This window comes from Brachycentrus maculatus, unplaced genomic scaffold, assembly GCF_059751285.1.
Source record: "Brachycentrus maculatus isolate JH-2025_06_01 unplaced genomic scaffold, ASM5975128v1 h1tg001543l, whole genome shotgun sequence".
Classification (NCBI taxonomy): Eukaryota; Metazoa; Arthropoda; class Insecta; order Trichoptera; family Brachycentridae; genus Brachycentrus; species Brachycentrus maculatus.
The window spans coordinates 1-13,508 of NW_028282176.1; the positions used below are offsets into that span (position 1 = coordinate 1).

A 13,508-nucleotide genomic window follows, 5' to 3' on the forward strand; every position below is an offset into this window, starting at 1 on the left:
TAAGGGATTCGAGGTTTCCCAAGTCTTCGCTACAGTCAGAATCTGATTTTATTTCTAAACTAATGGATATTAATAAAACGCATATTGATGGTAATCGAATAAAATTTGAAAATGATGAAGGGGTAATAGAAAGTGTACGAATACTTATTACGGAGACTAAAAAATATATAAGTGAAAATCCTGAAATTTGTAAGGATCTTGTGATGGATACCATACATCATATTTTTAATTACTAATTATTTGTAAAAAAAAAATATTAGGTGAGGTTGGGTCTTTTATATTGTATTTATAAACTTTTAGGTTTTTAAATTAGTCACTTTATCATTATTTAATTTTTTTTAGTTTTCTCTCAAATTATTAATAATATTAAACAAAAACTAGAACTAATATAATTTTAATAACGATACCCTAGCTTTGTTTATATAACAGCTACGGTTTTTAAAATAGTGATATATGTTAGTTAGTTAAGTCTGAGGTGTTACAACTATAAATTTCACTAAGGTAAGTATAGCTAGAATAGTTACAAGATTTAGTATAAATAAATTACTTAATTATAATGAACATAATATTATTTTTATATAAAATTTAAAATCTCGAAAGAGAAAAAAAATAAAAAAGGTGACTAAACTAATAAAATTTATAAAAACATATTTTACCCAAGCATCTTATATTAAAACTAAAAATACACGATATATAAATATTTTTTATTTTTTAGTTTATTTATTTTTAGCAATTAATATCTATTTTGTTGTTTTTTTTTATTTGTTTTAAACGTATAACTATTTGGTTACACATTTAAAACAAATAAAAAAAAACAACAAAATAGATATTAATTGCTAAAAATAAATAAACTAAAAAATAAAAAATATTTATATATCGTGTATTTTTAGTTTTAATATAAGATGCTTGGGTAAAATATGTTTTTATAAATTTTATTAGTTTAGTCACCTTTTTTATTTTTTTTCTCTTTCGAGATTTTAAATTTTATATAAAAATAATATTATGTTCATTATAATTAAGTAATTTATTTATACTAAATCTTGTAACTATTCTAGCTATACTTACCTTAGTGAAATTTATAGTTGTAACACCTCAGACTTAACTAACTAACATATATCACTATTTTAAAAACCGTAGCTGTTATATAAACAAAGCTAGGGTATCGTTATTAAAATTATATTAGTTCTAGTTTTTGTTTAATATTATTAATAATTTGAGAGAAAACTAAAAAAAATTAAATAATGATAAAGTGACTAATTTTAAAAACCTAAAAGTTTATAAATACAATATAAAAGACCCAACCTCACCTAATATTTTTTTTTTACAAATAATTAGTAATTAAAAATATGATGTATGGTATCCATCACAAGATCCTTACAAATTTCAGGATTTTCACTTATATATTTTTTAGTCTCCGTAATAAGTATTCGTACACTTTCTATTACCCCTTCATCATTTTCAAATTTTATTCGATTACCATCAATATGCGTTTTATTAATATCCATTAGTTTAGAAATAAAATCAGATTCTGACTGTAGCGAAGACTTGGGAAACCTCGAATCCCTTATTTTAAGATTACTTAATACTTTTTCGTAATCAGAATCTCCCATATACATTCTTCCCACCTTCGAGTCCCACTCTGAACCCACATCCAAAACATCATTGTAAGTCATAGTCTTTCCATCAATTACAATTGGTTTTGACTTTTCAAAAGTTTCAATCGCTTCCCTTCCCACATCTTGAAGATTTTTATGTAAATCGGGAAAATCCGATCAATTTACTGGCGCTGCTTTATTAGTACCATAATCATGTAAAGATACGGAATCAGGAGTTACTTTAAAATAATAATAAGGGAAGCTTAAAATAAACCTATCCTTTTCTACCTTACAAAGAATTTTATGGTAGACGAATCTTAATGTAAAGGGCTCATTTGTGTCAACTCTGTTTACTCTACGTCTACGTAAGAGGTGGCGACCAAATATACATTCTTTTAAACGATTGCACACATTTGCAATTCGACAGTTCTTAATATCGTCCCACATACCTAATATTATTTTAATAGACATATTATAATTATAGAAATTAATACAAAAAATAAAATAAAATATATAATCATATGTAAACTTAATTTATAACTGTTATTACCAGTTTTAAAAAAAGTAGTTAAATTTATAAAATAAAATTCTGTAATAATTTTTGTAATAATTTCTATCGAAAATTTTTCTAGAAAAAATAAACCTAAAAATATAGAAATCTGCTTTGTAATTTTATTTACAAAATTTTTCAAATAGTGATCAATATACATTCCCGTTTTAAAAAAATTATAGCCATTACGTGAATAAAGCCAATCCATAAATAGTATAAATCACACCTTTTTTAATCCTTGTTTAATAATATTGCTATTAGCAAACTAAGCTATTTATAAAATAAATAAAAGAGGGGTTATAAGTAGCAATAGAATGAAGTTCATTGACTGCACTACATACCTGATCTATTAAAATGTCACTGTTATTAAACCTTGCTTGATTACTATGAACATATATAGCGTTATCACATTTTTCGTAATGAGACTTAAAAATTTCTTTCATACCCCATTTAGTAACAGGGTAATTGTTGTTACTACTACCACTAAGTTCCAATAAATTTAAAGACGTACCTTCACCAAATTTAGGCAAATCAGAATAATTTTCTAATTTCGTTAATAAGTCATTATCTATTTTGATGTTTTCATCAGATTCTTCATAAGTAACTATCTTATTGTTTATTTCTATAACTTTTGAAATTTTTAGCTCATCAATTATATCACTAACTTTTATAACTAAATTGTTATGTTTAGTGGCATAATCAAAACCTGTTTGAGAATAATTGGGCTTAAAAAGGGAAAAGGGGTTATTAGGAGTAAACTGCCCATTAAATTCATTAGGCGTACCCTTAAATTTGTATTCAGAATGATCAAAAGACACTGAATTCTGATTAATACAACAAACCATACCGCGATAGCGTAAACTTAAACTGTCAACAACAACAAGCTGTTCAGGTATGGTGGGGTAAAGAGCTAGTCAGCAATTTTTAATGCACTCCAACACTTAATATTTTAACAATAAATGTTAGTAAGGTTTTATAGTTTGTTATTAATTATATTTTTAATCTAAACAAGTTTAGTTTTTCTAGATTATGTCTGGGTTTTATGCTATTGTACGGTGTATAGCTAAGTTTTGTAAAGTTATTTAAATTGAAAAAGAAAACACTACATGAAAAAAAATCTATGGTTCAATCAGAAGAATACTTAGAAATACTAATTAAAATGTTTTTTATAAATTTTGGTTTATTTTTGGATAACATTTTTCATTGACTCAGCTTATTAGTAAACTGTATATATTGAAATTTTTTAAATTTTTTTAAAATAAAAAATTTCTTTGATTTACGTTTAACTAAAGTACTTATTAAATAAGGAGAAATACCTACAACATAACCGGAAATGGCTGTTAAAGGGGTACTAATGTTTAAATTGAAATTACTACTTAAAAGTCCAAATTTTATATATAAACTCACATTATGTTTAGATAAGGATAACCCCATTATTGTTAGTAGTTCTCAAAATAGGATATCTGTTTTATAAGTTAAACTTTTGTTTTTAGCATATCATTTAGAAAACTTATGGTAAAACTTCCTAGCAACCCATCTCCGTTTATACTCAGAAATTTGCTTAAAGATATTTCTAGATTTTCAATAAATCTTCATTAAGCCCTTGTTAAACTCAAATGCTTTTGTATGAGTACTGCTAGAAAATTTAAAAGTATTTAAGAAGTATCAAAGTTTACTGTTATTGATTTCTTTTTTTTTAGTAAATACTATTTGTTTTATGGGAACTAATTTGTTTTTATTGGTATCGTAAAACAACTTCAATTGCTTTTGTTGTAAGTTATTAGCTATAGGCCAAAAAGATACTAATTTTTTTTGTTTAAGTAAATCTTTGTATGAATTAAATTGCTCTAACTTTATTAATTTGGAGAACGTATACATATTGTAGTTTAGTTTTATTTTCGTGAACTTATAAAAAATGTTTGGTGATTTTAAATTACAAAGTAACTCATTTTTGTATAGCATACTTATATAAATATTATAAAATAAAAAATTATATTTATATTTACTAAAGCTAGACATATAGGTATAATAACTTGTATTATCTAGAACTTGATATTTATTTATATTTAGTAATTGTAGCACTCCAAGCTTTTTACCAAAGATAGCTAAGCAACCTTCTACCCCCGCTACTACCTCCTCTTCTTCTTCTTCTTTTGTTGTAGCTATTATGTCACTTAAACTAAAGTTATTTAATAGATCTCTATAAAATATGTTAACTATTGAAGACTTTGGCCATACAAATGAGTTATAGTTTATAAACACAAAATTAATTAAAATAGTTTTTATATTTTTGTCTTTTTTCTTGATAATAGTTTTCAAATTTTTTATCAAAAAAACAAGTATATAAAAAGGAAAATAATCAAAAAACAAGTGCTAAGTATGCGGATGAATGAGCTATTAGTGTAAATATTAAATGTGCAATTTGATAAACATACCTTAAAATAAAATCAGGAAACTCAGCAGCTAGTGTAAACAGAAACCCATCTGTTTTGTAGCTTGCATATAAATTTTCATAGTAGTCAGCTTCAGTACCTATTAAAGATGGTCTAACAAGGCTGTTCATCTGAATAAGTTCAATTAACTCTATATAAGCAAAAAACATTAAAATAAATCGAACATTTTGTACCATCAGTCTAACTAGCATTATCATAGTTGCTAAACAATCATATAGGAGTTCAAATAAAAAAATAGTTGTTGTACTAGCACCCCTTAAAAAGGAAGAGAATGATAAACCACAATCATATAAAATATTTATTGGCATTCATATAACTAGGTACCATAATAAGGGAAATGCAATTATTAGATCAAATAGCATAGCGTTAAATCTAGCATAATATAAGGGTATGGATAAAAAAATTCACCCATAAATTATAAAAAACAGCATACTTGGTATGAATATATCGTCTAAATTACTAATTTCCTTTTCACACTCTGCCATAAACCTCATGTTACCTACACTGTAATCTACTCCATTCTCATCGATAAACTTTTGAGCTACCGCATGAGTTATAAGGGACACTACTAATAGGTACACCATAAACACAAAGTAATTTAATAATATTAAAATACTAACAAAAGCACCAATAGAGGAAGCAACTTCAAAAATTTCAGCTGGGATATATGAGCATAAATTTAACTTTATATCAAAATGATGACAAATTATAAATGCAGTAACAACATGAGGATCCATTAGAAAAGCCTTAGAATTAACTAAAGGTATTAAGTACGCATTATTTGGGTTATCCAAAACACCCTCAATTCCAAAAAAATCAAAAATTATATCAAGACAAAGGGGATCATCACTACCCTTTGATGTTAAAAATCATAAGTAAAAAGCTTCATACTTTCCTTTGGAAAAGCCTTCAGAAAAAAAATAAGCACTAACTAAATCAAAACAAAATCTAATTGGATAAAAGAATGGAACTATTTCATTAGAATATAACGTTGATGTTAAATGTGAGAGGACCAAACCTCTTACAGCGAAGCCCTCAATAAAATTATTGATCAGGCTCACCTGTTTTATTATTTTTTAAAAATATTAGATTTTATATACATATAATTAGATCGTATAGAAGCTCCAAAAACAAAAGTTAACAAAAATAGCATTCAAGGCCATCAAAGTAAAGATAATTTAAATAAAATTTTATAATATAAACTAAATATACCGAGCATAACTAATATGTTTATCAGTAAGCTAAAATAAAAGGCTACTCTTGTAGTTTGCCTATTTCTTGAATAACGACTTTTATTAAATAACCTAGTTTTTCTTAAAAAAAAAATAATATTTAACATATGCTCATAGCTGGAATCGAACCAGCACCCAAGGAGGATATGATTTTAAGTCATACGCGTCTACCAGTTCCGCCATACGAGCTTACTGTAATTAGTAAAAAAATAGCCAATTAAGGTTTTATACCCTAATTATGCTAAAATACTATTTATAAGATAAAAAAAATACAGGATTGTTACCCTCTTTGATTTACTATTCAAAGTAATTATTTTTTTTTATAATACGGCTTTATTTTCAGTCACCCTTACTTTTATTCTCAATTGATTTATTATCTACCTAATATGATGTTTCACTTCGATAGCTGTTACTAGCTTATGTAAATTATTGGTAATAAAGTACTTACTTACACTTATCGCACTGTACGCTAGTATCAATCTAGTTAGGCATTCTTCTAATGCAGTTGATCAGCTAACATTATATTTTTGAAGTAAGTTGGATTTGAACCAACGACGGTTACCCAATAGATTTACAGTCTATCGCTTTAACCACTCAGCCATTACTTCTTTCTTTTTATATAGTCAGCCAATTTAGAAAATTAACTAAACAGTATACATTACTGTTTTTTAACTGTTTTTGTTTTTTAAATATATTCTTTAAATATACTATTAGAATAAGTAGTTAACTTAGTTTTTAGAAAACTAATTACATTTAAAAAGCTTAGCTTTGCAACTTACTAAATTAGTAATAATTACAACACCATTGGCTTTCTGTCCCCGGTCCTCTCGTACTGAGGTAAAAATTAACACCTAATCTAAATATACAGTAGATAGGGACCAAACTGTCTCACGACGTTTTAAACCCAGCTCACGTACCATTTTAATCGGCGAACAGCCGAACCCTTGGCAGCGTATGCACCACCAGGATATGATGAGCCGACATCGAGGTGCCAAACGTTTTCTTCAATAGGGACTCTCAGAAAACATAAGCCTGTTATCCCTAGCGTACCTTTTATTCGTTAATCGATACTAAGTTCTCAATTTAGTATCGGTTCACTATGGCAGGCTTTCGCCCTTTTTATACTTGTAAGTACAAAAATCAAACTTAAGTTATAATCCATTAAAGAACTTTACTTTCGTATGCCTTAAATCTTATGCGCACCTCCGTTACTTTTTTGGAGGCGACCGCCCCAGTCAAACTACCCCCCTAAAAACCTGCATGCAGTCAAATTGTTCAAAAAAAAAAGTAGTCTTCCACTGTTACAAAAGTTACTACGTAACTATATTTTTTTTTAAAGTTTTTTTTTTTAGGTCATAGTAAAGGTGCATAGGGTCTCTCCGTCTAGCTGTATTTAATCGCATCTTCACGATTACTTCAATTTCATAGAGTCAATATTAGAGACAGCGGGGCAGTCGTTACACCATTCGTGCAGGACGGAACTTACCCGTCAAGGGATTTTGCTACCTTAGGACCGTCAGGGTTACGGCCGCCGTTTACTGGGGTTTATATAAAACGAAATCATTTTAATTTCACCTTGCAGCACCGGGCAGGTGTCAGACCTTATACATCGTTTTTAAACTTAGCAAGGTCTTATGTTTTTATTAAACAGTCGCTACCCCCTCTTTTCTTTACCTGTTAGGTACCCTTTCTCCCGAAGTTACAGGGTCATTTTGCAGAGTTCCTTTAATATTGTTACCTCTTTCGTCTTAGCTTACTCAGCTAGTCAACCTGTGTTGGTTTTTGTACGGTAATTAATATGCCATTTTCCAAAATTTACATATTACCCATCATAACTAAATTTATTCAATTACTTAGACACCGATCTTTTTTTGTAAGTTTATCTTAACAAAAAAACCATATGACATTCGACGATTTTGTTTTAACAAAATATCTATTACTCATGTTAACATAATCAAAATAAATATTTCCACTTTCATTTTCATAAAAGCTTCAAGAATATATTATTCGCTCCGCTACTTAAAGGTCAATTTACCTTTATCGGCAATTCAGTTCATGTTTTCTTTGCAAAACATTTTTGATCTTGTTTTATTTAAGCTTTTAATAAAAGCTAATCTATATGCTGAGCTGTTACGCTTTCTTTAAAGGATGGCTGCTTCCAAACCTACCTTGCATACAGTTTACGACAAAATCTTTAAAATAAACATGATTTACAACTTTATTTTCCGATCTGGGCTGTTTCCCTCTCGACTTTAAACCTTAGCGCTAAAAGTCTGATTAGTTTCTAAGTTATAGTATACTTTGAAGGTTTTTATTTTTTTTTACAAAAAAATAAAATTACTCTACCTATACTATAAAAGTAAACCTTCCCTACTTACATAGGTTTCGCGGAGAACCAGCTATCACCAAGTTTGATAAGCCTTTCACCCCTAATAACAAGTCATCCCAAAATTTTGCAACATTTACGGGTTCAGCCCTTGAGTTTACTCGCAGCTTGCTCATTATTAGATCACTTGGCTTCGGGTCTAAAACCTTTAACTAAAATTTTTTCAATATGCTTACGCTTGCTAAAGATTTTAACTCGTTAACCCATTATACAAAAGGTACAATAGTACAAAAAGCACTATTCGTATTTAGCATTAAAATTCAGAATCATTTCAAGATAATTAATCTCTTTTCACCTTTCCCTCGCGGTACTTTTCTCTATCACTAAATTGCACATTAGCCACGGATGAGCACCGTTCTATCGTAAATACGACATACTGTAAATAAAACTTCACTATTTAGCAATAGTATAACAAATTAAATCGTTCAATCTAATGCTGAATAAATGTAATCTAGTATTAAAGCAGCTATTAATAAAAAAATAAATGTGAGCATTAAAAAAAATTGTAATGAATTAAAATAAAATAAATTAAAAGCCCCCCCGTAAAGTACTAGAAATTCACTATCATAAATTAGTAAAAACAAAGCAACTAAAATAAATTGTATTGATATATTTATTTTTATACCATTTACTGCCTTGAATCCACATTCATAAAAATTTAGTTTAAATGTTGAATATTTATCCTGATAAAAAAACTTACATAAAAAGGTTAATAATCAAAAAATAAAAGAAAAAATAATAGAATTTGAAACTAATACTAATAATAAAATATCTCCCATACCTAATATTAAATTGCATATATAATACTATACTTTAAAAAGGTAATAATTGCATAGCTTAAGGTAGTCATGTGTTTATTATTTGTTTTATAAAATATCTTAGGAAATTCAGAAATACTGGTTGATACAAGAATGCTTATAAACGAAAAAATGTTTATAAATGCTTTTAGACCCTCTTCCTTAAAAAAAAGATTATTAATTTTTTTTTTTTTTGATGCATTATTAAAAGCTCGCTTTAGACTAACCTTACGTTTACTTCCAGATTCCAATATATAAAGGTAACCTACCCTTGCCATAAGATAGGATATAATAGCCAACTTAGTTAAATTACTATTTAATTTTATAACTAGTTTACCATTATTGTAAAAACTATCGTAGTTACTATAAGTAAGCATATTATTTATTTTTTTAAAAATAACTTCTAAATATAAAGATTTTTTTGATGCATGACTAATCGTATAGTTTTGTATATATATATTATATTTTTGTATATTTTTATGTTTTTTGAAGTTTAATGTAAACAAGTATTTAATTTAAAAATAGAAGAAAGCTGGGAATAATACTTAAAGTCCCTAAAAAAAAGATAATTAAAAGCTCTTCTTTAGTCAGGTCTACTGTAAGCCTCTTATTATTATTAGGTGATCCGTATAAAACTGCAAACCAATTTTTAGAGAAACCTATAGTTCCTAAAAACATTACAATAAAGGAAACTATTAATGCAATAAACGGGTCGAACTCTATTAAAAAGGATAGCAAGTAAAATTCAGCAAAAAATTTCATTGTACCAGGTAATCCAAAAAATAGTACTAGCATTAATCATATAGATAAAGACAATCAAGGGTATAACTCAGATAAGCCATAAACTTTATAAATACTTCTACTATGTGTTCTTTTATAAACCAACTCAACAATATAAAACATCAAAGATGAGAGTATACTATGAGCAAATAAAAAAATAAAACCACCATATACTAAACTTGTATCATTTAGCGTAAAAAAAATAAAAATCATATTCATTTCTTGTATTGTAGCATAAGCGATTAACTTTTTCACGTCTACTTGCCCTCACATCTTTAGTGAACCATCAAGCATACCTATAATGCAAATGAGGGGAAATACTAAAAACAGTGAATGAACATAAAAAAAAATAGTAAACTTGTAAAAACAATAAACAGCTGTTTTAACTAAGAAACCACTTAAAAATATAGAAAATCCAGAGGGGGCCTCCACATGAACTTTTGTTAATCAGTAATGAAAGGGTCAAATAGGAACCTTTACCCCAAATCCCAAAAAAAATAGAGTAAAAATAAAAGTTGATTCTTTTTTTGAAAACGTAGTTAATAATAAATTAATAAAATTTAAATCTTTTACTAGTACTTGCAAAAATACGACACCGATTAAAACTATTAGGGACCCTAACTGAGTTCATAAAAAAAAATAAGTGTTAGCTTGCTGGCTTCTCCTAGTGTATGCAGTACCATATACAAAAAAAATCGAAGGTAACAGCAGTAATTCGTAGTAAACAAACATTTGTAATAAGTTTGTAGATGTAATTAGTAAATGAATAATAACAGGAAAGTATAAAAATAAAGGGCCGTGGATTTTATTTTGAATTCAAAACCTATCGTTTAGTGTAAGCAAACTGGTTAACCCTACTATGTAAAGCAATAGCATCAGTAAATGCCCCCCAAAATCTGTGTTACCTACTAATAAACTTTTGTTTGATAACTGCAAAAAAAGAAAAAATTGAAGCAAAAAAATTATAAAAGATACTGAAAAACTATACAATATTGTGTTTTTAATTATTTTTATGTAATTAATCATATTTCTTGAAATAGCCATTAAACAAATACTTACAATTAAAAAACTGATAGAAAAGTATCAGTTTCATATAAATAACAAGCTATAAAGATTTTGTATAGCTGCCAAAACTACCCAAAAGGGTTAAATAAAATATAAAATAAAAGAAAAAGAAAGAAAGAAAATAAATATATAAATAACAATTGAATTTTTTATAAAACTGGTTACTTTTATACTTTTTAAAGATAGAGAATTTATATTAATTATAAATAAAACCATATCTGTAGACATAGTATAAAAGTTAACAAAGTAATCCCTTATAAAGTATAGATTTGTATTAGTAGAAATATTTTTTATTTTTAAAACTTTTTGTCATAAGTTTGAAATATAAAATAACATATGCTCTAGCCAGGAATTGAACCTGAATTTGTAGGGTGAAAACCTACTGTCCTAACCATTAGACGACTGGAGCATTAAAATATACTAATATATAGAAATAATTGAATTTCTAAATTTTTTTATTTTCATTTCTAAACAAGTCGGGCCAACAGTTTCACGACCAAAAGTATTCATACGTTTTTTTAAAGCAATTAAGGCATTTTTTTGAAAAAAATAACTAAGACCATCAGTGCGACAGGTAACATGCGAACTACGAATTGTGATAGCTCTTATTCTAGATTTTCTACGTTTTGCTAGCTTTGCTTTAATTTGTCTAATAACTATTCTAAGAAATTTTCCGGCCTTAGCATGCCTCCTAGTGCTACATCTTCTAGTTTGTATAACTTTTGCACTATAAATACCGCTTGAATCACTTGGTACTGTAAAGGAACCTTTTTGAAGCAAACTCTTAATTTATTTTTTTTTAAAAAAGGAGATTTTACTTTTAAACAATGCTTGTTTAATAAAATTTTGTTTTCTTAAAAATAAAATATTACTGTTTTTTTTAAATTTTATTTTTAAAAATATTAATTTTAAAAAATAAATTAAAATAACTAGGTAACTAACTAAAAAAATTAAAAACCCTATAGCTATGGTAAATATAGGGTAAAGATTATAATAAATATGGTAATATAAAAAAAAATCATTTCTAAAAAATCCCGAGAATACCCCAATAAATGAAAAATTGTAAAAATTATGTAACCTAAACTGCGTTAAATTAAAAAGTGGTAGCAATAAAATTAAGAATAATAAACCAACAGCTTTTAATAAAAAATTAGTACGAAAACTGTACAGATTTTCGAAAGCTAAACTATTTTTGGTAAAGTAAAATAAAAATATAACGAGAACTATAGGCAACTCACCAGTTAATAAAAAACCACTAAAGAAGTCCAACCCAAACCCTGATATTAATGTAGCTAAAATTAATAATATAGGAATCAAAAGTAAAATTTGAAAAAATAAAGATGTAGATAAAATAAAGTAGTATACTAAAATGACAAAAATAATTACGGGTAAAAAGTAAGGTATCATTTGTAAATTTAAAAAATTTATTAATTTTAGTAAATAACCCATACCTAAAATTTTACTAAAATCAACCCCCTAATAACATAATTGATAACGTGTAAGAAAAAAAAAATAAATGAAAATATTCACCTAAATAAAATAACGCAAAAAAAAAACCCCCCAATTCCGTAGTATAACCAGCAACTAATTCCGATTCTGCCTCAGCTAAGTCAAAAGGTGCTCTATTGGTTTCAAGTAAAAATGCTATAATAATAAAAGGAATAACTGGGGTTAACAAAAGTATACTATAAAAAAAAGTAGATTGAACTGTGGATGCTGCAGAAAATGAAAAAGATTCATTTATACTAACCAAAAATAAAAAAATAAATCCTAGCATAATTTCTAAATTTATACCCATAGAAAAACATCTAACTCCCGCTAGTACAGAATATTTATTTTTGCTAAAAATACCCGTTAATATAATACATAATGAGAAAAAAAAAGACATTAAAGCTAAATAAACAATATTATATTCAATTTCAGAAATAGAAATACTTGGTCCTCATAAAGTGTTAACCCAAAAAGTATAACAAATAAAAAGTGCTGCAGCAGGGATAAATAAAAATAGTTTTTTATTTGTCAAATCAGGTATAGTTATCCCTTTTAGCAACAACTTTAAGGCATCTGCTATAAATTGAAGTCTACCTCGGTAACCCACTTGATTAGGTCCTACACGACGTTGTACTAGGGATAATACCTTACGCTCAACTAAAGTTAGGGTTGCAATAACGATTGTTATAATTAAGGAAAGAATAATATTAATTATTAAAAATAATAACGAATTAAGCCCATTATATAAAATTTCTATAAACCCCATACCTAAAATTTTTTTTATAAGAAACTTTAAAAATTTCATGTTCCTTATTAATACTTGCATTAGTTATTATATAAATTCTAGCTAATTTTCTAGGTAATCCTGAAATTTTTTTAGTTCAATTTCATAAATAAATTGCTTTATGTAAGTAATAAAGTACTCTTTTGTTTAATCTGGGAATCATTAATGATAAAACAGCTGAAACCTTTTTACTTTTAGTGGAATCATATAACATAAAATAAAAAAATAAAACACCTGTCATAGTAATAAAATGACCTACCGTTGCCATACTTTGTCATCCTGTATAAATTGCAGGAAAATCATGCAATCTTCTTGGCAATCCTGAAAAGGCTACCCAAAATAGGGGCAAAAAAGTCATTCATTGCCCACCTGTAT

The 13,508-nt window shown here is 27.0% G+C and overlaps 1 protein-coding gene, 2 non-coding genes and 1 pseudogene across 3 annotated transcripts; all 4 read right to left on the bottom strand.

The window, feature by feature from the left end:
* Positions 1-5,938: 5,938 nt before the first annotated feature.
* On the bottom strand, positions 5,939-6,019 carry TRNAL-UAA (transfer RNA leucine (anticodon UAA)). The gene has a single exon. It is a non-coding gene; the product is annotated as a tRNA-Leu (tRNA).
* A 339-nt stretch (positions 6,020-6,358) lies between these two features.
* On the bottom strand, positions 6,359-6,438 carry TRNAY-GUA (transfer RNA tyrosine (anticodon GUA)). Its single transcript has one exon. It is a non-coding gene; the product is annotated as a tRNA-Tyr (tRNA).
* On the bottom strand, positions 6,378-8,655 carry LOC148298832 (large subunit ribosomal RNA; annotated as a pseudogene).
* Positions 8,656-12,326: 3,671 nt separating this feature from the next.
* Positions 12,327-13,115, bottom strand: LOC148298833 (NADH-ubiquinone oxidoreductase chain 1-like). Its single transcript, XM_088276616.1, is given in 1 exon segment — positions 12,327-13,115. A coding segment is annotated over 1 exon segment (789 nt).
* Positions 13,116-13,508: the final 393 nt, after the last annotated feature.